Raw genomic sequence first — 26,652 nt, forward strand, 5'->3', positions numbered from 1 at the left:
TTACAGGGAAACTATTTCAATTTCCTTCTTTAAAGATGACCATTTTAAACTTACATCTACATTGCAACCTTTGAATATCTAGACAATGTATTATGTAAAATACAGTTGAAAGACTGCTGATATATTTGGGGGGGTAAAAACAGATTTATCATGGAGAGGAAATGAGAACACCCTGAAATATTTGAAGAATCATGATATTTAAGTGGGAAAGATTTCTTCTGTTAAACTACAAATGGTAGAACCAGTTGAGCATGTTAACAATAGACTAAGAGGTCCTGTGAAGGGGTGGGCTCCTTGTGAGTGGAGGAAACCACTCTGAGCCTAGGGTGGTTTATAAGATGGCATGATTGTTTGTAAGATGGCATGATTGTTTCATCAACAGAAAGTTAGGGATTGAAAAATTACTTTGCTGACTGGGAGTTAGTGATAATTAAATAATCATTTGCTTTCATACATACCTACTGGGTGGTAATACACTTGTTTCTTTTCTCCTCCATTCCTGGAAAAATTACTTTGTAAAAATAATTACTCCCACTGTAGGATGACATCAGTTCTCTAAAGGATATCATTTCCCCAGTGATATCAGTTTCCTGGATTGAGGATGGACGGCTTTATATTGCCTTACCTTACGTACTGTAATTGTATCATCCAGGGCAAGAGGAGCAGGGCCATCAAGACCTGAGGACAAGACCTGAGGTTCTTGTGTTTGCACAGGTTAGTGCAGCGACCAAGTTAGAATGCATCAAGTCAAGAGTATATTGCAAATATTTTCAATATGAAGACTCATAGTGGAAAGTAGGAAGCTTAGAAGTAAACTGTGGAACACCAAATTGAAGGAAATAAGGAAGAACTGAAGGGTTGGAAGAAATTATTTATTAAGAGTGTAAGTATTATACATACATTTGAATATATTATCCAGACTAGACAAGTAATTAGGAAACTGTCTTCTAGATGCGAAATCAGCAAGTAGAAGATAGCACAAGGGAGATTATGGTTGTCTTAGTCAAAATGGAAACTCCATCTGGAAGAGGCATATTCCTGTTCTGCAATTCTCTGTGGATATGACTCTCTGAGATGTTAGTTTCTGATAAACAAAAGGAAATATGCTATCACCATTATCTGTTCCTTCTCTGTCCTCTTCTATGCTTTCTATTCAGAGGATATTTGGTCATTTGTTAAACAAATATTTATTGGCTATCAAAATTTGCCTGGAAGGAGAAATGGGTAGCTAGATAAATAAATGGTGAATAAATATCTTTTATTGCTTTTGCTGCTAGGCTAACAGGTAATCAATTATTTATTATAATAAATAAATAATAAAATAATAAAAAATAATAAGATTATTTATTATAATAAATAAATAATAAAATAATAAAATAATAAAAATTATGCATGCTTATGGTGTTGGAGATCAATGGGCATAATTTAGAGATGGATTTTAATGTAACATCAACTTCTATGTATCAAATTTGTCTTACACCAAGAAAGAGGAAATTTTCTTATGGTGTATCTTGCACTCTCAAAATATTACCATCTCTTCTCTGAAGTACACTGGTGAATGATTCACTAATAAAGAAGTTTTTGGGCACCCTGTCCACAGCACAAGGAATGTTGAGTGAATTTTCCCTTTTAAAAATCTATTATGTACTCAAAATACACCATGCAGAGTCATATAAATTATTTCCAAAAGGAGAGTTTCTGAAAGATACTACCGATTTTGATAAATCCAGGAGTGTTAGGTGTGTTTAGGAAGAGACAAAGGCAGAGTCAGAAAAGACTGAAGACACATTGGTGGTTTGTTCATAACTGGTCTTTATGTGACAGGTTAACTCTATTGTTAAAATGATGAAATAAATATTCATGATCTTCATAGAAACTCTGAGTATGACCATTGACTGTTGATGCTACAAAGTGGTGAATTGCCTCTATAAAGAAGCTTCTTAAAACAGACAGGCACTTTATGATTCTCAGTTTCAAGAATATCAATCTAGTCTATTAGCCTTGCATTCAACACTACCTGCAGCCATAATCATGCTCCTGATCTACCATTCTCTACTTCATTTTTATTGCTCCTCAGCACCCTTCCTCAGTTCATGGCTCCCTTTGCATGTTTTTCATATTTTTACCTTTATATCTTTATTGGCATTAGTCCCCTTGCTTCAAATAGTCTTTTTCTTCAGTTTTGGCGAGCAAATTCCAAACTTTTAAAAAAGTTTTAGCTTAATACCTATCCATGACAGTACCTAACACCTTGGCGTAATTTATTTCAACTATAATATTTATGAAATTAATGAATCATTTATATTTGCTTGCTCCTGATGTTGTATTTTAAGTTTTAATAATGTGTATCATCTTTCTAACTATAAGACTCATATTTACTTTTTTTCTTTTCTCATGTTCCACAGAACTCACAGCTATTAAATATTAAATTGATTATTTACATAATTTCTTTAAATTGACTTTTGATTGAAAACTTATCATATTTCTTTTGTATAGACATTACATGTAGCTCAATCGTGATATTTTCCCGATTTCTTTTTCTTAGGAAACAGTAGATTGGATACATGGCTCACACAAATGAATCAGTGGTGTTGGAGTTTGTGCTTCTGGGACTCACTAACTCTTGGGAACTTCAGCTTTTCCTTTTTGCCATCTTCTCTATTGTGTATGTGATGTCGGTGCTGGGCAACACCATGATTATTGTCATCATTGCCTCTGACTCCCGTTTGAACTCTCCTATGTACTTCCTGCTCAGTAATCTTTCTTTCATTGATATCTGCCAGTCTAACTTTGCCACCCCTAAGATGCTTGTGGACTTTCTTGTCGAGCACAAAACTATCTCTTTTGAGGGCTGCATGGCCCAGATATTCCTTCTTCATAGTTTTGTTGGCAGTGAGATGATGTTGCTTGTAGCTATGGCATATGACAGATTTATTGCCATCTGTAAGCCCCTACACTATAGCACCATCATGAGTCGCAGACTATGTATCATTTTTGTGTTTATCTCCTGGGCTGTGGGTATTCTTCATTCAGTGAGCCACTTGGCTTTTACAGTGGATCTGCCCTTCTGTGGCCCCAATGAGGTAGACAGCTTCTTTTGTGACCTCCCCCTGGTGATAGAGCTGGCTTGCATGGATACTTACAAAATGGAAATTTTGACCCTAACTAACAGTGGCCTCATATCCCTGGGCTGTTTCCTGGCTTTAATTATTTCCTACACTGTCATTTTGATCTCCGTCCACTGCCAGTCCTCCAGTGGGTCATCCAAGGCACTTTCTACATTGACTGCCCACATCACAGTGGTGATTCTTTTCTTTGGGCCTTGCATTTATTTCTACATATGGCCTTTTAGCAGACTTTCTGTGGATAAGTTTCTTTCTGTGTTCTACACTGTTTGTACACCCCTGTTAAACCCCATCATCTACTCTCTGAGGAATGAAGATGTTCAATCAGCTATGCACAAGTGGAGAAACCATCACGTGAACTCCTGGAAATACTAAGGATCACCATGAAGGAACCTAACCCTAAATGGAAATGAAGAGCCCCAGCTGGAGCCCAGCATTGTGTCAATTATTTTTTGTAATGTGAGGGGTTATCAAGTTATAGAATTTGATATTTGTCCTAAGTGCAAGGGGATTGCACAAAATCAGTTCCTAGTTTGCTAGTGAAATATAATTTTAGGTAATTTTTCATTGTTTATAATTCAAAAGTACAAATTCTTTTGCAATATTTAGTAATCCTTTTAAATACTTTATAAATAATTTAGAGATTCTAATCTACATAAAAAGCTATTCATGTTACTAAACTTGTGATTCTCATCAATTGAACATATGCTCTTTTCAAGCTTTGCAATCAGAGCATATAAGTAAATTGAGTTTCTGAGTTTCTGATTCTTCTCTCAACTTAATTCAAAACATTTTTTCTATAAATTGACATAGTGGAAAAATATTGTGCTCACAACACAGATTTTATTGATGTACATTTGCTAGCTTATCTTTTCATTATGAATTGAAATTTTTGATTGTAACTCTATTTATTTATTTATGTTTTTATTTTTTTCATTAGAGTTGGTTTACAGTGTTCTGCCAGTTTCCTACTGTACAGCAAAGTCACCCAGTCCCATACATATATACATTCTTCTTCTCACATTACCCCTACGTCATGCTCCATCATAAGTGACTAGATACAGTTTTCAATCTACTAGTATGTTCCAATCAATGCAAATTTTCTGTCTTTTCTAAATTGAAATGCATTTCTATAAATTATAGGACTTTTCTATATGTTTGGTGCTATTAGTATACCTGTTTCCCAAGTCTACTTATTTTTAAGTAGGACAAATTGGTTGTAATGAATTTTGCATTAGTAATCGAAAATTGCAAATACTTTTGAAATTGTCTTCAAGTATGGTGGGTGTAGAATCTTTAAATTTACCAAAAATGTTAATTCCATATGAACCTAAAACATACAAATGCACAATAGCTCAAAACTTTTTTTGCAACTGGGCACAAATTCGAGATCTCTTCTTTCATATTTCTTGGAAAATAGAAGAGAGAAAGTAAAATTCATGTATATGTAATAATAAATATTTTAAAAATCTGTTAATTACTGTTCCACTAGTCAATAGTTTCCTTATGTAATTCTCCCTGTGAATTGCATTATGAAAAAGACTGTAAAACAGGAAGACCACATATATTCTAACAAAGATAAAAAGAATTGCTTAACAGTAGAAAGCCTATAATTGTCATCACATTGGATTCAGTATTTTAAATATAAGATACAAGTCAGTGTCTATGTACAAAGATATTAACTTTGCATGATAAGTTAGTGCAAGTTGAATTTTAGACATAGCTGCCCTGCTCCTCAGGATTCTCATACTGAAGGAGTAGAGGGGTCGGGGCACCAGGAAAAAAATGGAGAGAGAGAGGGAGAGCAGAGAAAAAGGAGGAAAATTAGAATTTATGAGTGTTTATTTCATTTGGCCAATTCTTTGTACTGCCAAAGACACATTCCTCCACTTTCTAATTCTTATTTCATCATTGAGTCTACCTGGCTCTCAGTGATCAGTCGTAATCTATAACATTAAGTTTGACAAAAAAAAAAATTAAAAGTTGTAAAGTTTAAAAAACAGCTTGACAAATCTGACTACTTTGGTTCCCACAAAGGTTTTCATGTTTTTGTTTTGTTTTGTTTTAAACCCTATCACACATAAATCCAAATTAAAAACTAGATGAAAGGCAATATTATCCATAAGGGTAATATCTTTAATTTCTAAAGCGCTTTTACAGGTCAATAAATATACACTCTTAAACCCATTGAAAAATTAGCAAAGCATATTAACAAGTGGCTTATTAGTAATGAAGTGCAAGTGATTCCTGAACATAGTAATAAATACTTAAACTGTCACATGAAAATGCAAAGTGAGATTCCTTTGTTCATCTGTGATTGGCAAAGATCCAAATGTATACTGTACACTATACTGTGTTGAGAAGATTTTGATAAAAGTGGAAAAATAAAATGTTGTTATTTTATCTCTAAATCAGTAGAATATATGAGGTAAAATTTCAATATTAAAATTTTTAAATTTTGAACTAGTAATTATACTGCTAGTATTTTATCTTATAGATATACCCATACACATGTAAAAAAATGCACATAGATTACAGATATAAGTGATATTATATGGTATTTGTCCTTCTTTTTCTGGCTTACTTAACTCAGTATGAGAGTCTCTAGTTCTATCTATGTTGCTGCAAATGGCATTATTTTGTTCTTTTTTATAGTATTCCATGGTGGAGCATGATAACGTGAGAAAAAAAGAATGTATACCTGTATTTGTAACTGGGTCACCATACTGTACAGTAGAAAAAAAAATAATGTATTGGGGAGACAAAATAAAATTTTTAAATGTACATAGTATTTGTTACAAGCATTGATTTTAAGAATAAAGTGTTGAAAAAAACTAAATATAAAAACCCAAGTGTCTACCAATGTAGACTCTTGAAGTATATTATTGGTACATCCATAAAATAGAATGCTGTGCAACTCTGAAAAAAAATTAGGGATTATCTTATGCTTTGGTCAGTTTATAAGGAAAAGAAGTACCCCAGAGCAGGGAGGGCTAGAAAACATTTTATCATGGATTTTCAGGGTAGGAAGGGTTATTTGAGAAAATTTAATCCAGACTCCTCACTTTTCACTGAGAAAATCAAACCCAGAAAAGATAAATGACTTGTCCAAATAATTTAATGAGTTAATAATTATTAATGAGTTAATAATTTAATGAGTTAGGCAGGATTAGCTTATATACCTCGGTTTTTCCTTCTATCAAGTTGCAGGGTCATAGAATTATAGCCCTGTGTGTGTATTGCTGTTTCAGTAGGTATTTCATAAATATAGATCGTCTGATAGAAATGTTCAAGCTGAAGAGGTATTATAATTAATATTAGATCCAATGATTTTTATAACTATATAGTTAAGATTTTCTGGAGAATAAATGTATTATAATTTGGTGACATTAGTTATAAAGACTTTAATATTTGTGCAATAATTCTTTAAAGTTTTTTTCCTTTGCAAACCAATAAATATTGTTTTGATTTATAATCCAAGCAAACATACTCTCCTAAGCTAATAGTTCTGCTTTAGATGGTATTCCTTCTTTACATACCCTTTGGGAAAGAATAAGAGTAGACCAATACAAGTCATGACTGGCTTCATTCCACTTAGTATGTATTCAGTCACATCCTCTATATTAACCAAAACATTATTTTATTTCTGATAAGGGATTATGAATGGACCTAAACTAATTATGGCCATTTTTTAAATACCTAATAAGTGTCAATGACTTTTAGTGTCACATCTGATCATAGCGGCATTGTATAGTAGTGTATCTTATCCTTATTGTCTTATAGATCATGAAATTATGAGACTAATGGGAGCCAAGAGTTGAAAGTCTACATATCCAACAGCCATTTTCTATTCATTACAATACCACAAATGAAAACAAACTGCTAAGTTTAGACCTTGCTCTCTTAATTTTCTAAAGATTTTCTCTGAGATCAACAAAACTGTAGCAGCAATTAGAAATTCATAAGCCATAATAGGTTTCTGAAAACAAATAAATATTAAGACATCTAACCACTAACACTCACATTCTTTCCTATAAGAGGACATTCTGGACTGTCACTCAAAGTCTGTTAGTTGCCACATTAAAATGTTTAAATCATTAAAGTCATTTTGTTAAAAATCCAAACAAGATAGATTATAAGGTAAAAGTGCTGCCTTCACACCCCACTCTCTACACTGCATTCAGAAGTAACTGCCGACATTTTAAAAAGTATTCTTTAAGAGATTTCCTGTGAATATTCACATTCATTTGTGCAATGGCACATGCAAAATTCAATTTCATGTGTTTGGTTTTTTTAAGTATATGGAAGTATACGTTCTGCTTGTTTTCTTAACACTGTGTCCTAGAAATCTGTTCATGGTAAGTCATAGATTTGCCATATGATTTTAACTTCTCCTCAGTGTTCTATAATTTATTTATCCATTCCAATATACAGATATTTAGGTTTTCCTTACTTTTTTGTTATGGCAAACGCTGTTGTAATGAACATCTTTATACATGTTTTTTCAAATAAAATACATTCAAAGATATGTGTATTTTTTGTCTTACTACTATCACATCATCCACTAATTCATACACTCAGCAATAACATATGAAGGCACCCATTTTCTTCCATTCTTGACAAAACTATAAATTTCAACTGTGGTAGCAAGCCTCCAAAGATCCTGACCTCCTTGCTTTCATGCCTTTGTGGTGTCCCTTCCACACCAAATTAGAGCCGGCTTGTGTGTCCAACAGAATAAGGTGAAAATCACCACGTGGTACTTCTGAGGCTTGGTCATAAAAACTTTGTTCTCTTGGACTGCTTCCTCTGAAGAGGCCAGTCCCCATGCCATGAGAACACTCAAGCAAGTTCACAGAGTGGAACCAATGCCTCCCTCCCACCTCAAGCACCAACTGCCAGCCATAGAATTGCATCATCCAGCCCCAGTCATGCCTTCAATGACTGTAACTTCATAAGAACAAGGCCTCGAGGTGGAACTGCCAAATCACTGCTGAATTACTAAAGCACCAAAACCATGAGAAAAAAATGATTTTCTTTTTATGGTGAAAAATTAAAAAAAAAAAAGAATTAGGGAGTTCTTTATGCTGACAGAAAATAACTCCACTAAGTATTCACATATGAGAAAATCAGCATGCACAGTCATGTGCAAAGCATACTATCATTTGTGTTCAATGATATAAATGTATGAGATACATATATATGTGTGTATATACATATCTTTACCTACATATACATAAATACATGTATATTTTATATACATATAAATATATTATATACCTATATTTATCTATCTACATACATATATATATATATATATATATATATATATAAATTATCTCTGCTGTTTAGGAGAGAAATGGATTCCTGCAAGGAGAGAGAAGGCCTAGATAGCTAGAGCTGAACAAATTCAGAGATATTTAAAGATAAATACCAGGGATTGGCTCCATCTGAAGATAAGGGGAAATCAAGACTGGCTCTCAGATTTCTTGTTTGGGTAGGTATTTTAGAAGGCATTCATTTATTTAAAATTTAAAATATTTATTTATTATTAAATTTTTAAATTTTTTAAATTTAAAATTTAAATAAAATTTAAATGAAATTTTTAATTTTTATTTATTTATTTATTTATTTATTGTTATGGCTGCATGTGCAGTATACAGAAGTTCTCGGGTCAGGGCTTGAATACCGAGCCACAGCTGTGACCTATGCCACAGCTGCTGTGACTGATGGATCTTTTAACCTATGCCACAGCCACAGCAACACCAGATCTGATTTGTATCTATGACCTACATCACAGTTTGCAGCAATGCTGGATCCTTAACCCGGTGGGTGCAAGCAGGGATTGAACCTGTGTCCTCATGTATACTATGTTGGGTTCTTAACCTGCTGAGCCACAATGGGAACTCCTGATTATAATTTTTAGAAAAAGGTTTTTCTATTTTAATTTTTATAAAAATAAATAATATTTATACTATTTAAGATATCATGACAGTAATGTAGAATAAAATAGTAGACAACTGCATCCATTAGATTTTGTCTCATAGCAAGCTACCCCCAACATATAGATTTAAACAATAACTTTTATATTTACTCACAAATTAGGTGGGTTCTTCTTCTGGTCTTGGTCATGTCTGATCTCTGCTGGATTTTCTGGTGAGTCTGGAAATTAGATAAACAATGAGCTCACTCATATATCTGGTGGTTTATGGGTTGAAAGCAGCAGCCCTCGCTGACTGTCACCCAAGGAATCTCCACATGGCCTCTCCGCTATGATAGGTTGGAACTTGCTTATACCAATCCTTGAGAACTATTTGTTAAATTATCAAGGATTTTGTTAGGTGGTTGTTAACCTGTTGTTGGCTGGAAATCCACCATGATAGGAATATGTATACCACAGATGCTGGGAAACACTAACAGTTAAGGCCTTCCTTGTGCTCTTCTATCTTCACCCAGAAGCAGTTCTTAAATATTAACCAGCATACTATTGCTTCTTATCCCCTAGAAGACTAGCTTGGGCTTATTCACATGGTGGCTTCAAGATTTCCAGAGTTGCAAAAAGGTCAGCTCGAATGCAAAACAATTTTTTTTTTGCTATTATTTTTTTGGGAAAAAAACAAGACACATGGCCAAGTCCAGAGCTGATGTAGAACAGTACTCAGAAATAAAAAAGAGGGATGGGATTAAGATGGTGGAATAGAAGGACTGGAGCTCAACTTCTCTCCTAAAAACAACAAAATTCTCAACTAAAGGCTGAACAATCTTCACTTGAATGGACCAGAAACCTTAAAAAAAGATATCCTACTCCAGAAGACAAAGAGGAGGCCACATCAAGAGGTAGGAGGGGCGATATCATGATATAAACAACCCCATACCTCCCGGGTGGGAAGCCCCACAGACTGGAAACTAACTGGTTCACAGAGACTCACCTACAGGAGTGAGAGTTCTGAGCTCCACATCAAATTCTCACGTGTGAGGATCTGGCACTGGCAGAAAGAGCCCCAGGAGCATCTGGCATTGAAGGCCAGTGGGGCTTGTGTGCAGGAGCTCCACGGGACTGGGGGAAACATAGACCCCATTCCTGTGAGCCACATGGGAAGTCCTCAGAGACCCCAATCTTAAAAAGTGCACACAGACTTTTATGTGCACTGGGTCCCAGGGCAAAGCAAAGTCTCCATAGGAATCTGGGTCAAACCTGACTGCAGTTCTTGGAGGACATCCTGGGAAAACAGGGGTGAATGTGGCTTGTTTTGGGGAAGGACATTGGAAGCAAAGCTCTCTGGAATATTCAGCAGCATGCCTTTCTCTGGAGGGGGCCATTTTGGGAAAATCTGGCCCCACACATCAGTCATCACTGAGAAGCCCCAGGGCAAACAACAACACAGGTGGGATCACAGCCCCGCCCATCAGTAAACAGGTCACCTAAAGACCCCTCAAGCACATAGCTGCCTCTAGTCCCATCCAGAGACAAAGCCCCACCCACCAGAGGGATTAGAATCGGCTCCACCTACCAGTGGGCAGGCATCAGCCCCTCCCATCAAGAAGCCTACAGCAAGCCCCCATACCGACTTCAGCCACAAGGGGGGGAGACACCAGAAGGAAGAGAGGCTACAACTCTGTTATCTATAAAAAGGTCACCACACCAAAAACCTATAAAAATGAAAAGACAGAGAACTATAACTCAGATGAGGGAGAAAGGAAAAACCCCAGAAAATCAGCTAAGCAATGAGGAGATTCTCAGCCTCCAGGAAAAAGACTTTAGACTGTTGATGGTGAAAATGATGCAAGACATTGGAAATAAACTGGAGGCAAAGATGGATAACTTACAGGAAACACTGACCAAAGAGATACAAGATATAAAACTTAAACAAGAAGAGATGCAAAATACAATAACTGAAATAAAAAATGCACTAGAAGCAGCTAACAGCAGAATACAGGAGGCAGAAGAAGGAATAAGCGAGGTGGAGGACAGATTAGTGGAAATTACAGATGCAAAACAGCAAAGAGAAAAAAGATTGAAAACAAATGAAGAGAGTCTCAGAGAACTCTGGACAACGTGAAATGTACCAACATCCGTATTATAGGGGTGTCAGAAGGAGAAGAGAGAGAGAAGGGGACAGAAAACATATTCCAAGAGATAATAGCCAAAAACTTCCCTAACATGGGAAAGGAACCACTCACTCAAATCCAGGAAGCACCGAGTACCATATAAAATAAACCCAAGGAGGAACACCCCGAGACACATATTAATCAAATTGCCCAAAATTAAAAACAAAGAGAAAATCTTGAAAGCAGCTAGGGAAAAGAAACAAGTAACATACAAGGGAACCCCGATAAGGTTATCGGCAGATTTTTCAGCAGAAACTCTTCAGGCCAGAGGGGAGTGCTATGATATACTTAACGTGATGAAAGGAAAAAACTTCCAACCAAGATTACTTTACCCAGCAAGGCTCTCATTCAGATTTGAAGGAGAAATCAAAACCTTCACAGAGAAGCAAAAGCTAAGAGAATTCAGCAACACTAAACCAGCCTTACGACAAATACTAAAGGAACTTCTCTAGGCAGAAAAGACAAGACAGCAACAGGAAACAATAATTCCACAAATGACAAGGCTCACCAGTAAAGGTATATATACAGTAAAGATATGAAGTCATTCATGGACAATTTTACTACCAAAATCAGAAACCATGAGAAGAGGTGGGTACAAATACAGGACACTGGAGATGAACTTGCAATTAAGAGAACAATGACTTAAAACAATCTCATATACATATAGACTCTTATATCAAAGCTTCAGAATAACTGCAAAGAAAAATCTGCAATTGATAGACAAACAAAGAAAATCAACTCAAATACAGCACTAAAGATAGTCATCAAACCACAAGAGGAGAGAACAAGAGAAGAAGGAATGAAAAAAGAGCAACAAAAACAAATCCAAATCAATTAATAAAATGGCAATAAGAACATACATATCAATAATTTCCTTAAAGTTTAATGGACTAAATGCCCCAACCAAAAGACACAGGCTGGGGCTGAATGGATACAAAAACAAGACCCATATATATGCTGTCTTCAAGAGACCCACTTCACTTCTAGGGACACATACAAATTGAAAGTGAGAGGATAGAAGAAAATATTCCATGAAAACGGGGATCAAAAGAAAGCTGGAGTAGCAATACTCATATCAGACAAAATAGACTTTAAAATGAAGAAGATTTTAAGGGACAAAGAAGGTCATTACATAATGATCAAAGGATCAATCCAAAAAGATGATATAACAATTTTAAATATCTACACACCCAACATAGGTTCACCACAATATATAAGGCTACTGCTAACAACCTTAAAAGGAGAAATCAACAATAACACAATCATAGTGGGGGACTTTAACACCCCACTTACAGCAATGGATAGATCAACCAGACAGAAAATCAATAAGGAAACACAGACCCTGAATGATGCATTAAACCAGATGGACTTAATAGATATTTATAGGAAATTCCATCCAAAAGCAACAGAATACACATTATTCCCAAGTGCACACGGAACATTCTCTAAGATTGATCATATCCTGGGCTACAATTCCAACCTTGGTAACTTTAAGAAAACTGAAATCACATCAAGCATCTTTTCCGACCACAACACTATACGACTGGAAATCAACAACAGGAACAAAACTTCAAAAAACACAAACAACGTGGCAACTAAAAACCAATGGATCACTGAAGAAATCAAAGAAGAAATTTAAAAATACCTAGAAGCAAATGACAATGAAGATACGACACGCCAAAACCTATGGGATGCAGCAAAAGCCGTTCTATGAGGAAAGTTTATAGCAACACAAGCCCACATCAGGAAACAAGAAAAAGCTCAAATAAACAAGCTAACTTTACATCAAAAACAACTCAGGAGGGAAGAACAGACAGGAACTAAAGTTACTAGAAGGAAAGGAATCATAAAGATCAGAGCAGAAATCAATGAAATAGAAACAAAGAAAACCATAGAAAAGATCAAGGAAATGAAAAGCTGGTTCTTTGAAAAGATCAACAAAATTGATAAGCCCTTAGCCAGACTTCTCCAGAAAAAAAGAGAGAGGACTCAAATCAATAAAATTAGAAATGAAAAAGGAAAAGTAACAATGGACATAACAGAACTACAAAGGAACTATATGCCAATAAAATGGAAAACCTAGAAGAAATGGACAAATTCTTAGAAAAGTACAATCTTCCTAGACTAAACCAAGGTGAAATAGAAAAGATGAATGGACCCATCACAAGAACTGAAATTGAAACTCTGATTAAAAAACTTCCAACCAACAAAAGTCCAGGACCAGATGGCTTCACAGGTGAATTCTATCAAACATTTAGAGAAGAGCTAACACCTCTCCTTCTGAAACTATTTCAAAAAATTGCAGAGGAAGGGATACTCCCAAACTCATTCTATGAGGCCACCATCACCCTGGTACCAAAACCAGACAAAGATTCCACAAAAAAAGAAAACTACAGGCCAATTTCACTGATGAACATTGATGCAAAAATCCTCAACAAAAAACTAGCAAATCGCATCCAACAATACATTAAAAGGATTGTACATCATGATCAAGTGGATTTATCCCAGGGATGCAGGGGTTCTTCAATATCTGAAAATCCATAAGTCTAATACACCATATTAACAAACTGAAGAATAAAATCCATATGATCCTCTCAATAGATGCAGTAAAAGCCTTTGACAAAATCCAACACCCATTTCTGATAAAAAACCTTCAGAAAGTGGGCATAGTGGGAACCTACTTCAACATAATAAAGGCCATATATGACAAACCCACAGCAATCATTCTCAATGGTGAAAAGCTGAAAGAATTCCAGCTGAGATCAGGAACAAGACAAGGATGTCTGCTCTCACCACTACTCTTCAACATAGTTTTGGAAGTCCTAGCCACAGCAATGAGAGAAGTAAAACAAATAAAATAAATCCAAATTGGAAAGGAAGAAGTAAAACTATCACTATTTGCAGATGACATGATACTATACCTAGAGAATCCTAAAGACTCTACCAGAAAACTGTTAGAGCTCATCCACGAATTTGACAAAGTCACAGGATACAAAATTAATAGACAGAAATTGATAGCATTTCTATATACTAACAATGAAAGAGCAGAAAGAGAAATTAGGGAAGCAATCCCATTTACCACCACATCCAAAAGAATAAAATATCTAGTGGTAAACCTACCTGAAGAGACAAAAGACTGGTACTCTGAAAACTATAAGACACTGATGAAAGAATTCAAAGATGACACAAATAGATGGAAAGATATACCATGCTCATGGATTGGAAGAGTTAATATTATCAAAAGGACTATACTACCTAAGGCAATCTACAGATTCAATGCAATCCCTATCAAATTACCAAGGACATTTTTCACAGAACTCAAACAAAATATTTTAAAGTTTGTTTGGAAACACAAAAGACCCAGAATAGCCAAAGACATCCTGAAAAAGAAAAATGGAGCTGGAGGAATCAGGCTCCCAGACTTCAGACTATACTACAAAGCAACAATCATCAAAACCATATGGTACTGGCACAAAGACAGAAATAGAGATCAGGGGAACAGGACAGAAATCCCAGAATTAAATCCACACACCTACAGCCAACTCATCTATGACAAAGGAGGCAAGACTATACAATGGAGAAAGGACAGCTTGTTCAATAAGTGGTGCTGGGAAAACTGGACAGCCACATGGAAAAGAATGAAATTAGAACACTCCCTAACACCATACACAAAAATAAACTCCAAATGGATTAAAGACCTAGATATAAGACCAGACACTATCAAACTCCTAAAGGAAAACATAGGCCAAACACTCTCTGACATAAATGACAGCAACATCTTCTCAGATCCACCTACCAGAGTATTGACAATAAAAAGAAAAATAAGCAAGTGGGACATACTCAAACTTCAAAGTTTCTGCACAGCAAAGGAAACCCTAAACAACACGAAAAGACAACCCACAGAATGGGAGAAAATCTTTGTAAGTGAATCGACTGACAAGGGATTAATCTCCAAAATTTATAAACACCTTCTGCAGCTCCATACCAAAAAAACAAACAAGCCTACCCAAAAATGGGCAGAAGATCTAAACAGACAGTTCTCCAAAGAAGACATACAGATGGCCAAAAAACACATGAAAAGATGTTCAGTGTCACTCATTATTAGAGAGATGCAAATCAAAACCACTCTGAGGTACCACCTTACACCAGCCAGAACGGCCATTACCCAAATGTCTACAAACAAGAAGTGCTGGAGAGGGTGTGGAGAAAAAGAACCTTATTACACTCTTGGTGGGATTGTAAATTGGTGCAACCACCATGGAAAACAGTATGGAGATGCCTCAGAAAACTAAACATAGAACTACCATTTGATCCAGCAATCCCACTCCTGGGCATCTATCCAGAGAAAACTATGACTTGCAAAGACACATGTACTCCAATGTTCATTTCAGCACTATTTGCAATAGCCAAGACATGGATACAACATAAATGTCCATCGACAGAAGAGTGGATCAAGAAGAAGTGGTACATGTACACAATGGAATATTACTCAGCCATTAAAACGAACAACATACTGCATTTTTAGCAACATGGATGGACCTAGAAATTATGCTAAATGAAGTTGGCCATACAATGAGATACCAACATCAAATACTTTCACTGACATGTGGAATCTGAAAAAAGGACAGACTGAACTTCTTTGCAGAACAGATGCTGACCCACAGACATTGAAAAACTTATGGTCTCTGGAGGAGACAGTTTGGGGGGTGGGGGGATGTGCTTGGGCTGTGGGATAGAAATCCTGTGGAACTGGATTGTTATGATCATTATATAACTACAGATGTGATAAATTCATTTGAATATAAAAAAAGAAATAAAAAAGAACACTATTGATTCATTTAACAATTTGAATGAATCTCAAAGGCATTATGTTGGGTAAAAAATGATGAAATATGTTGTATGATCCCATTTACATGACAGTCTCAAAAGGTCAAAGCTCCACTGCATTTCTCAAAAACAAAAAGTCATCAACTTATGGCCGCTTTATATATATCAATTATTCACTGAACAAATATTTTTATTTGAGCATGTATCATTTGCTAGTTACTATGCCAGGTACTGGAGATGAAAAATGTTCTTGGAGACTCAGTTCTTGCATGCAGAGAGTCTACTCTCTTGGGGTGGAGAGGAGGAAAAGAGGAAGAAACACCAACATGTAAACTAACAAAAATTTTTTTTAAATTGTAATTAGTATTAGGAAAAGCGAAAATAATGTCATGAAATAAAAAAATAAATAATAGGAGTATGGAGAGAGGGAAGGGTGTTTAGAAAAAACTTCTCTGTGTAATGGTATTTCATCCAGTACTTGAAAATGAGAATATAACCTGTGAAGAAAAAATTATTCAGACAGAGGAGGGAGCAAGTGATATTCTCTGAAGGTGAAAGGGGCGGTGTGTTCCAGGAAATGAAAGCAGGAGTTTCGTAACAGCCAAGAGGAGAAGAGATGAGATGACAAGGACTCAGTAAGTTGATTAGATTTTATTTCTAGAGCAATGGAACATATTCACCATTTTCAAGTTGCTTGTGAAGATTAATAAAAGGAAAACATTTAAAATGGAGTTGGGAGGTCGTGAAGGGGGAGCACTCATGCACTGCCACTCATTGTGGTCTGCAGTCCCAAAACAAAGAGAATTTACTTTGCATCTCCAACAGGAAGAAGATACCACTTCACCACCCCAGAAGGAGGGAGAAAGATTTTCTCTTTGCCTAGAAATAGCCCCGGCCAATGAGAAATTATCACCATTCTAAAATCTCACTTTCTTCCAACAGACTTTTGTTCAAGGCACCTCCCAACTTCCTCCTTTCTTTTTCTATAAAGTAACATTCCTCTCCTTTGTTTGCCAGACTTGCTTATGGTTATACTATAGCTTGTATATCCTGAATTGCAGTATCTCTGCTATTCCATTTTGCTGGTAAATTACTACCTGTTTTATTTTAAAGGTCAGCATAATGTAATATGATTTTATTTGTATTTAAAGTTTACTGGAGGAATTGACTGGAAAAGTCAAAGGTACAAGGTAGAGACTATGAGAATGCCTCGTAGAAGACACAATGAAGGTTTAGGTGGAGTGTTAAATGGAAATCATTTGATAAAAGATTTGATAATAATTTGATAAATTGGGAGTATTTTGGAGGAACTCAAAGCAGGATTAGTAAAAGAAGTGAGGAAAAGAAAGGAGCTAAGTTCTGGCTGGAATCACTGGGTCAAGAGAAATGCCATTAGCTGAGATGGGGCAAAATAAAAGAGTATGTTTTGAAAAGAACTGAAATATCTGTGAAATATTAATGAGGGAGATGTCAAGAAAAAACCTGGTCTTTCAGTAGAGAATTCAGATCACCCTGGGTTTCTTTATTTGGCTCACCAAGTATCTGGGGCACACATTCTGTCTCAGCATTAACGTTTTCACCTTGTCACCTGCTCTTGTCCGTAGACCTTCTCAGTCTCCACACTGCTCTGAGACATCTATCCACAACACCCAAGAACATGCTAAAGCAGTTCTACCCAGTTATGCCCAACTTACTTTCTGATTGCAATGTCTGTTTAAGTACTGACCAGTGACAATTAAAATGCTGCTATTTGGAGGGGGCAGCATATTACATGGTATGAAGTTTGAAAAACTTTATCATAAACATTTCCTTGAAAAGAAAGAAGCAATGGATTAGAATAAACAAAATTCTAGCTCTCTTAGGCCCAGTGCCAGATCAACATTTCTTTTGATGTGGTTTCCTTCAGGCTCTGAGCAAATGGACTAATTCTTATGAGCATGGTCACTTTAAATAAGGGAAAAGAAGGCACAGAGAGGGAGGCAGATTATTAAACGAGTGTAAATGCTGTTGCACGCTTCTAGGTCACTACATTTCCCTCTTGTGATGTATAACTCACTTTCAAGTATAGGCAAGCCACTTAAATGTTTTCACCATCTTGTTTTTGAGAAAAACAACCCAAAGTGTGTTAATAACTCCCACAGCTAGATGACTTCACTTAACAAAAGAACATTTTTAATTGGCTATTGCAATCTGTAGGACTGGTTACCTGAGATTTGGGGTCATGTGGTATGGTATTTAAATATTTGTTTTATGGGCTCTTGTGACTCAATCTTTTTTAAAAAACAGTGGTTTTTGGAAGTTTCTTTTCTTCAACCTATAATTGCTCCCTAAGATTTGTCTCAAAACTGGTATGTGGAATTTTTTCATTACATCAAGTAAAACATGAAATGTTATCATTCAGAGAGTTATAGGGATTTGGGGTTAAAGTTATCATAGAATTCATGTGACTTTGATTCCTGAGCATGAGAACTTGGTATTTGTATATGAGATTCTAAAGTCTGAAATATATCATTAAAGTATGTCTAATTATTATCATTGCTAACATTTTGGTGGGCTGAAGCACCAAGGCAAAGGTAAGCATATTGATACATCATTCTGAAAGAACAGATGTGATGATAGAGAAGAGAATGGGGTATAAAATCATCATTTTAATGACCAGGTAGACTTCCTCAGATATATGTTCTTAGGATCATAATTAAGCAATAAATGGTTAAATGTGTTTTTTGAGTGTGTAAAACCTAGTTGATCAGTTTTTCCCTTTGATGCTAAATTTACTGCTATGTTTTAGCTTCTTCTCCTGTAAAGTTAGGATAATAACAGTACTTCCTTTGTAGCACTGTTGTAAGGATAAACGAGAACGGGCAAAGTGTTTACACACTCCTTTGTATCAGCTGACTAAGAAAAAGAAAATATGGGCTATTTTAGTTATGATTGGAAGAAGTTCTTTTCTCTCAGTATTTTATTTCATTTTTAAATTTTTTTATTTTTATTTTTATTTTTTTTTGCCTTTTTGCTATTTCTTGGGCCACTTCCGCGGCATATGGAGGTTCCCAGGCTAGGGGTCTAATCGGAGCTGTAGCCACTGGCCTACGCCAGAGCCACTGCAATGCAGGATCCGAGCCGCGTCTGCGACCTACACCACAGCTCATGGCAACGCCGGATCGTTAACCCACTGAGCAAGGGCAGGGACTGAACCCGCAACTTCATGGTTCCTAGTCGGATTCGTTAACCACTGCGCCATGACGGGAACTCCTCTCTCAGTATTTTATAAATATAGAACGCTGTAATTTTATCTTTTCACTTCTTGAAGACTTTTTCTAGGCTTCTTTTTTTTTTTTTTTTTTTGTACTCACTTGAATAATACTTAGATAATTATTTGTTACATCTCAATGGAGGAACTAAATCAAGTCCTTCATATTCAAGAGCCTTTATCTACTTTGATTAATTATCTACATAGAGACAAGGAGCCAATTTCCTCACATAAATATGGTTATCTTCATTGTCAAGCTATCTTCTTTCTCTTCCATGTTTTTGACACTTTTCATAGCTCACATCTCTATAACAGTCACAAAAACCTTAAAATGACTGTGTTTGTGAATCTGAACTGAGCAACTTAGAATTTTACCCAAAGGAAAAGCTTGCATGACTTGACTTCTTACCTTGTAAACGTCACTTCTCTCTTTCTATTTGATTGGAATGCTTTGGCTAAAACTCCTGGCTCATAAAAATCAATTTCTGGGTCCAAAAAGTACCACTTATGAATTTCACATTTATTTTTAAATGGAAGAGTTGTTCCATGTGTAGTTTATTTTTATCTTATGTAGAGCTCTGCAGTTGCTTGCTTTCCAAACTCAGCGACCAAGGAGAGATTATCCCTAGGGATTCTGATGTCAAAGAGAGGGCACTATTTGTAAACTTGAAGTAGATTCTATAATGAAACGTCAAAGAATGCCCTCCTCTTTTTCACCGCAATAACCACGGGAACATAATTCTAGCTTTGGTTTACTCTACTTTCTTTCTTTTACAGGTGAGCTCTAAAGACCTCTAAAAACTGGAATTAACTATAGGTGTATACAGAGAGAAAAGTAAAGAACACTACTTGGCTTCTTTTCAGTACTTAGTTTCTTTTTCATCAGATTTCCATTTCATTGTTTCAATAAATTATAGGTTTATTATAGAAATATTAATTTATTCTAATACTTTATTTTAATCTTATCTTTTTGTCTTTTAAAATATCATGGATTGTTGACCTGCTCAGAAGCAGATATTTTCCCACTCAGATTGGCTTCACCTGCATGGAGGTAAAGTTTTATGAGATGATTTTTAATTACAACAGCATGCTAACACAGCTAATATTTATTTTTGACTTTATAGTTTATGAGGCTATTTTAAATGTATGCTATAACAAATAAGGAATCAAAACGCTCAGAGAATTGTGATGAATTGCATGAGGACATGATTCCTATCTGTTTTGGTCATCATCTCTAGGCCTACAGAATGCTTGGCACATATTATAGTAGGTGCTCAATTAGTTGAAATGAATGAACAAAAACTTTAGCACAGAGAGTAAGCAATGAAGTCATGAATTAAGCCCTGATCTTCTGATCTCAAAGTGTATGCTCTTTTTATGGCATCCTGTGTAAATTTTTACTCTCTGATCACATAACTGTGAATAGGAATATGATTACATCTTAAAATGGAAAAAAAAAACTTTTATAATGACTTTAGATAAATTCTACCTGTACTTTTAGAAAAAAAGTCAATTCAGTAAAAATAATTGTAGGCAAAATGCAATAATTTAAAACCAGAAAACTTTGGTTTAATGCACCAACACTTAGCAAGCACTTGTAGGCCTTATACACATAGATACTGTACTAACGATATTTTAAAAGGCACAAGAGTCTATGAAATAATACAAACAAGTAGTTAGTAATTTTTATATTTTTATATTTTCTCAATATGTGAAAGTCTTGCCTTGAATAAATAATACAGCTCAACTAGATGTCACTGAGGCTGACTACAGATACACAGAAAGTTCTTCTCAGTTTTCTGATATCTGGTCATGAGCTTCCTTTCAAGGGTCCTTTCTGGAAATCACAGGTCATTTCAATTTACACATTTATATAAAATATATAAATTACTTCTCAAATTCTTTACAGTGTACCTATGGAAATACTTATTTTGGAAAGCAATTCTATTCTTTCTAGAAAATAAAAAAAGACTAGGCTTACAATATGTCCTCATTTTAAGGCTGAAATTATACCTTCCTAAAATGTAGACTTGTTTAAGCCTATGAGGCAGAATACAGTAAAGCCATGTCAATTCCATAATAAGGTTAAAAGCTAAATTTCCATACATTTAATTTCTACTATAGAAGTCAAAATTATACTGATGTTTTTTAAGAGAATGCTTATTGCATATGATTGTTATTCCTTTTGTCTTATGTAGATCTCCTCAAAGCTTGCTTCTCTTTTCTTTAGTTGTTGCTGAAATATGGTCTGCTTTGTGAGGCTTTTTCTGACTACTTGGTTAGTTCATATTCCTTTCTGCTGCTTTATTTTCTCCACAGCACTTATAACTAACTGACATAACATAAATTTTATTTTAATTCCCTCTTCCAGCCCCAACACCCCCTTAGGATGTAACTATAGAAAGGTGGAACATATTTGTCTTTATTTTTTTTTCCTCTATTCCTTGTCTCCAAGACATGTACTCTGCATGGTGCAGAGCAGGCAACCTTATATTGTTTGTTGAATGAATTAATTGTATCAATTATGCTATTCAGTTGACTTTGAAAAAATACTTTTGTGATTGTGATATTAACCTCATTAGGGAAAGAAGAGGTTATAAATTCATCAGCAAAGATAAATAGTAAGATTCAAATTTAATTAGGAAATTTATCATGATAATTAAATCTGCATTCAGAATCATCTTTGAAGAGCAGGTAGCTAGTCAGATTAAAGAGTACTGAAGTCAACTGCTGCAAAAGGGAAATCACATGGAGAAAAGTAAAGAGTGAAAAGAATGTCTGCTTCTGAGGTTCTAGGAAGATACTTTGACTGATAAATTGTACCACTCACTTTTGTGAAATTCATTTTTTTAATATAGTAAAGTGAAGGCAATTTGTCAATCACACTAGTTTAATTTATAACATATTAATGTTTCTCTCATTATTACTGCAGATTATATCAAATGCATGGCCACATTTCACCTATTTCTCTGATGTCATTATCACAGTAACTGGGCTGATTTCCATCTCTTTACACTTCACCTAAACTTCCTCTCCTTTCAAGAAGAATCTTACATAAAAGGCATCAGGCTCATTTTCTGAATTAGTAATCTGAATGTGTAAGTATGGTACATGGAATTTTTAAAGTGCTTTTGAGATTCAGCACACTTCTTGTATGCTATTCTTGTATGTTAGAATACAGGGTCAAACTGACTTTTCTCTTGCTTCCATATTGCCTTACCTATTAGCTGGCTAAACATACTATCTCTATCTTTCTATCTAGTCAATCCATAAATGCAAAAGAACAATTCTTATAATTATGTAAGTAACTCAAACGAAAAAGGAGTTCCTAAGAATAATGTGAATAATTACTCTCTTATAGCCTCACTATATTATTTTGATAGTTATTGGAACTGAAGGAGTGACTTGATTTGCAAAATGGTGAAGGGCTTCTCCTTATTCATTTTAATTATTTTTCTTCCCTATAGATAACTTCAGCAGCCCAGGTTCTGTTAATGGATGGAGCAATAAGTCAGTGGTTACTGAATTCATTTTGTTGGGCCTGTCTAGCTCTCAGGAACTGCAACTCTTCCTTTTCTTAATCTTCTCTGTGTTTTATGGAGCTGCGGTCTTGGGAAACATCCTTATCATCCTCATAGTGATCACAGACTCTCGACTGCACTCCCCAATGTACTTTCTTCTCAGTAATCTCTCCTTCATTGATGTGTGTCAGGCTACCTTTGCCACTCCCAAGATGATTGCAGACTTCCTCAGCGAACATAAGACCATCACCTTCCAGGGATGCATGTCACAAATCTTTTTCTTGCATGTTTTCGGGGGCAGTGAGATGGTGCTTCTTGTTGCCATGGCCTACGACAGATACATTGCGATTTGCAAACCTCTGCATTACATGACTATCATGAGCCGAAAGGTGTGTGCTATTCTGGTGGGGGTTTCTTGGGCCATTGGCATTCTACACTCATCCAGCCATCTAGCATTCATGGTTGACCTTCCTTTCTGTGGACCCAACAAGGTGGACAATTTCTTTTGTGACCTTCCCCTCGTGATCAAGCTTGCCTGCTTAGACACCTATGTTTTAGAGATCCTTGTGCTCACAAACAGTGGCCTGCTCTCACTTATCTGTTTTCTCCTTTTGCTCATTTCTTACACTGTCATCCTCGCCACTGTCCACCGCCAGTCCCCTGGTGGGACATCCAAGGCCCTTTCCACTCTCTCTGCCCACATCACTGTTGTGGTTTTGTTCTTTGGCCCATTAATCTTTATCTATATTTGGCCCTTTGAAAGCTTCCCAATTGACAAATTTATCTCTGTGTTTTTTACTGTCTTCACTCCCTTCCTTAACCCTATGATTTACACGCTGAGGAATAAAGATGTAAAGGAAGCCATGAAGAAGCTGAGGAACCAGCATGTGGGTTCCAAGGAAGTCTTTTAGACAACTGTGAAGAAGTAACACAAGTCCTTTCTTCTTGTTGTTTGCAATGTATGTATATAATTGTTCTGACTGTGTTTCTATCACAGTTAGTCTTTCACGATTATAGGACCTGAATCTGGTGCTGTTGGTAAATGCAGTGCAGGATCTCATATTATGCTATCTGTCCTGATATTCTCTGGCTCAGTCATCTTCTCTAAAACAGCAACTATATATATTAAAAGTCCCAAATATTTTTTTCCTATATATAGTTAAAAAAAATCTTGTGGCATTTTAAAGTCATTTCTATATTAAGGCAGATTAGTTAACACATAATTTATTGGGGTAACAAAGAAAGAAATTTAGCATTAAAAATAGAATGTGGGAAGTTCCTCTTGTGGCTCAGTGGTAAGGAGTCTGACTAGTATACATGAGGATGCAGGTTTGATTCCTGGCTCACCCTGGCTAAAGATCTGGCATTGCAGTGCGCTATGGTGTATGTCGCAGATGGCTTGGATCCCACGTTGCTGTGGCTCAGATTTGACCCCTAGCCTGGGAACTTCCATATGCCACAGGTGTGGCCCTAAAAAAAGCAAAAAAAAAGAAAAACAAAACAGAATCTGCTTTGACATGATATGCTGAAGACTTCTCTACTTTTATAAATTATAGTTCATAATTATTTCAGCTAATAACTTGATTCGTATAAATAGCTGCAAGTATTCCACACTCACAAATAAGGCATTAGTGTTTATAAAATTTTTTATTTATTATTTATGTTAAATTTTAAATAGCTAAAATACTATAATATCAATGATAGGACTGAGTTTTGCTGCTCTGATTGAAACAAATTCCATGTCAGCAATATAACCAAGCCCATAGTTCAAATTACAAGAATACTCCTAATATTTTCTGGGAGAAATGCCATATCACTTTACACACTGTATCACTGATAACAAACCTGCCATTAGTTGAAAATGACTACAGGATATCTGAATAGTTATTGACTTTGTTTAGCTCAGTATGAGAGTTTATTTCAAGTAGCCACACAAAGCACATATATTAGTAATTAGAAAACATATCCCCTACTTATTTTCTTTAAAACTTTGAGGGAAACTTCAGAAGCATCCCACCAAATCAGGGAATGAATAGGAGAAGGAATGAGCATATGTGATTCAGTTCCTTAACAGTCACAGATCAGTCCCTGCCATCACGTATCACTGTGTATTCATACTAGGAGGAATTTATTCTGTTTGTGTTAGCTTTCAATTCAAACTTGTGGTTTTTGTAGAGATGTAATTGTGCTTTTGCTTTTTCTTAAAATAGATTGTAATTCCCTAAGACAAACTTTGTTCTATTTCTTACTATATTGGTCAGTGTACTTAGAGTTTAACATGCAAGAACATGCAGTAAGTGCCATAAAGAGGATATATAATTCAAAGCATTGATTTCAGGTAAGTTCTACTGTTGTTTTATACAAAAGTGGTATTTGGAGTCATGGAGTCGGGAGCTAGTGGAAAAGTAGACTGTCCATATCTAAGTCTCAGATTTTTATGAGACATTGTACTTTGTAGCAATCTGCTCTTGTTATCATATTTAATTGTGCACATGTAAGGTTACTTGATCAGATATCACTTTAGTAAACTGATATTGACTTAAAACATCCTATATGACTATGATTAAAATGAGCAATGACAAGTATTACAAAAGAGGCAAAAGCCAGAGTTCCATATTCCAGAAAAATTTTCAAACCAATTTAGCTGTTAAAAAGTTCATTATGCAATGAAGCCAAGTAAAGGATATTTGGATATTACAATGGATGTTATAAACATTGTGATGTTGATAATTAAGTGTGGTAATGTTCAGCTTTGTTCAATTCAAAGCATCCCAATGTATTTCAGCAATTTCAAACTTAACTTATGCAGATGTGCACACATAGAGACAATTAAGAAAGATCTCTGTTCTCATATAAATGACTGCGTGTTAAGGAAACAGAGAATCATAGAGGTTTTACATTTAAAAAAAAAAGGACTTACTCTTTATTAGAGTTGCAGAATGGCATAACCAGGAGAGGGCTTTTAGCTGGCCAACCACCAGAAAGTTCCATAACTGACATTAATGTAATGAGTTGCCCCAGTTTATGTTTAGGCCCAAACTTGTTAATAATTGCAAGAAAATTGGGGGAATTTGTCAAATGACATTGAAAATATAATTGTCATATCAAAGAGTCACAGCATTGTTCTTGGGATAGAAGCCAAATATCAGTAATGGTTTTGGTGAATTTATGTTAAAATTTAAAGTTTGGGTTACATGATTGATACATATAAGATCATTACAGTCTGATAACCTGATAGGGAAACACTCACCTGAACAATGTTGGAAAGGCACTGTTATAATTTGTGTCAGTGATTTCCCCTCTTATTTATCTATATATTCATGTCTGCATACAATCTTTCTCAAGGTGTATTAATACTCTTACCAGATTAAAGTCAAATTCATTGGCCCAGAAATCAGCATAACTGAGAATTGAGAAGTGAGATATGTTCTCCTATCCTTTATGTATGCTTATGAAACCCAACTCTTAATAGCAATCTTATTTTATCATTTCTAAAGACTTATGAGTCCAATATCATAAGTAGCAATTTTAAGGAAAAGCTATACAAATTGTAAACAAAAAATAGAAAAATTAAATCTATTAGGTATAAAATGTAAATTAAAATACTAGAGAAGTATATTGTCCTCTAGTAAACTGATAAAGAATCAAACAGTTTTGTGTTTTCTATTTAGTATTTTTGATACTAAAATACTGAATAGAACTGAAACTTTAGAAATGTGGAAGTTCTATTTGGTCAAAAATTACTGAAAATTTTTTAGAAAGCAATTTGTTGTATTTATCAAAATAAGTCTGAATTCATGACCAAATACATTTATTCCTT

General features: G+C 35.3%; 2 protein-coding genes across 2 annotated transcripts; both read left to right on the top strand.

Annotated features, from left to right (window-relative positions):
- The first annotated feature begins 2,551 nt into the window (after positions 1 to 2,551).
- On the top strand, positions 2,552 to 3,540 carry LOC110259162 (olfactory receptor 4K1). The gene has a single exon (XM_021082468.1). The coding sequence runs from the start codon at positions 2,565 to 2,567 to the stop codon at positions 3,498 to 3,500; it is 936 nt and encodes a 311-aa protein (XP_020938127.1). The 5' UTR covers positions 2,552 to 2,564; the 3' UTR covers positions 3,501 to 3,540.
- Positions 3,541 to 15,763: 12,223 nt separating this feature from the next.
- On the top strand, positions 15,764 to 23,743 carry LOC100156611 (olfactory receptor 4K1-like). The gene is made up of 2 exons (XM_021082471.1): positions 15,764 to 15,784; positions 22,823 to 23,743. The coding sequence occupies exons 1-2, from the start codon at positions 15,764 to 15,766 to the stop codon at positions 23,741 to 23,743; spliced, it is 942 nt and encodes a 313-aa protein (XP_020938130.1).
- Positions 23,744 to 26,652: the final 2,909 nt, after the last annotated feature.

Source organism: Sus scrofa, unplaced genomic scaffold (genome assembly GCF_000003025.6).
Source record: "Sus scrofa isolate TJ Tabasco breed Duroc unplaced genomic scaffold, Sscrofa11.1 Contig935, whole genome shotgun sequence".
Taxonomy (NCBI): domain Eukaryota; kingdom Metazoa; phylum Chordata; class Mammalia; order Artiodactyla; family Suidae; genus Sus; species Sus scrofa.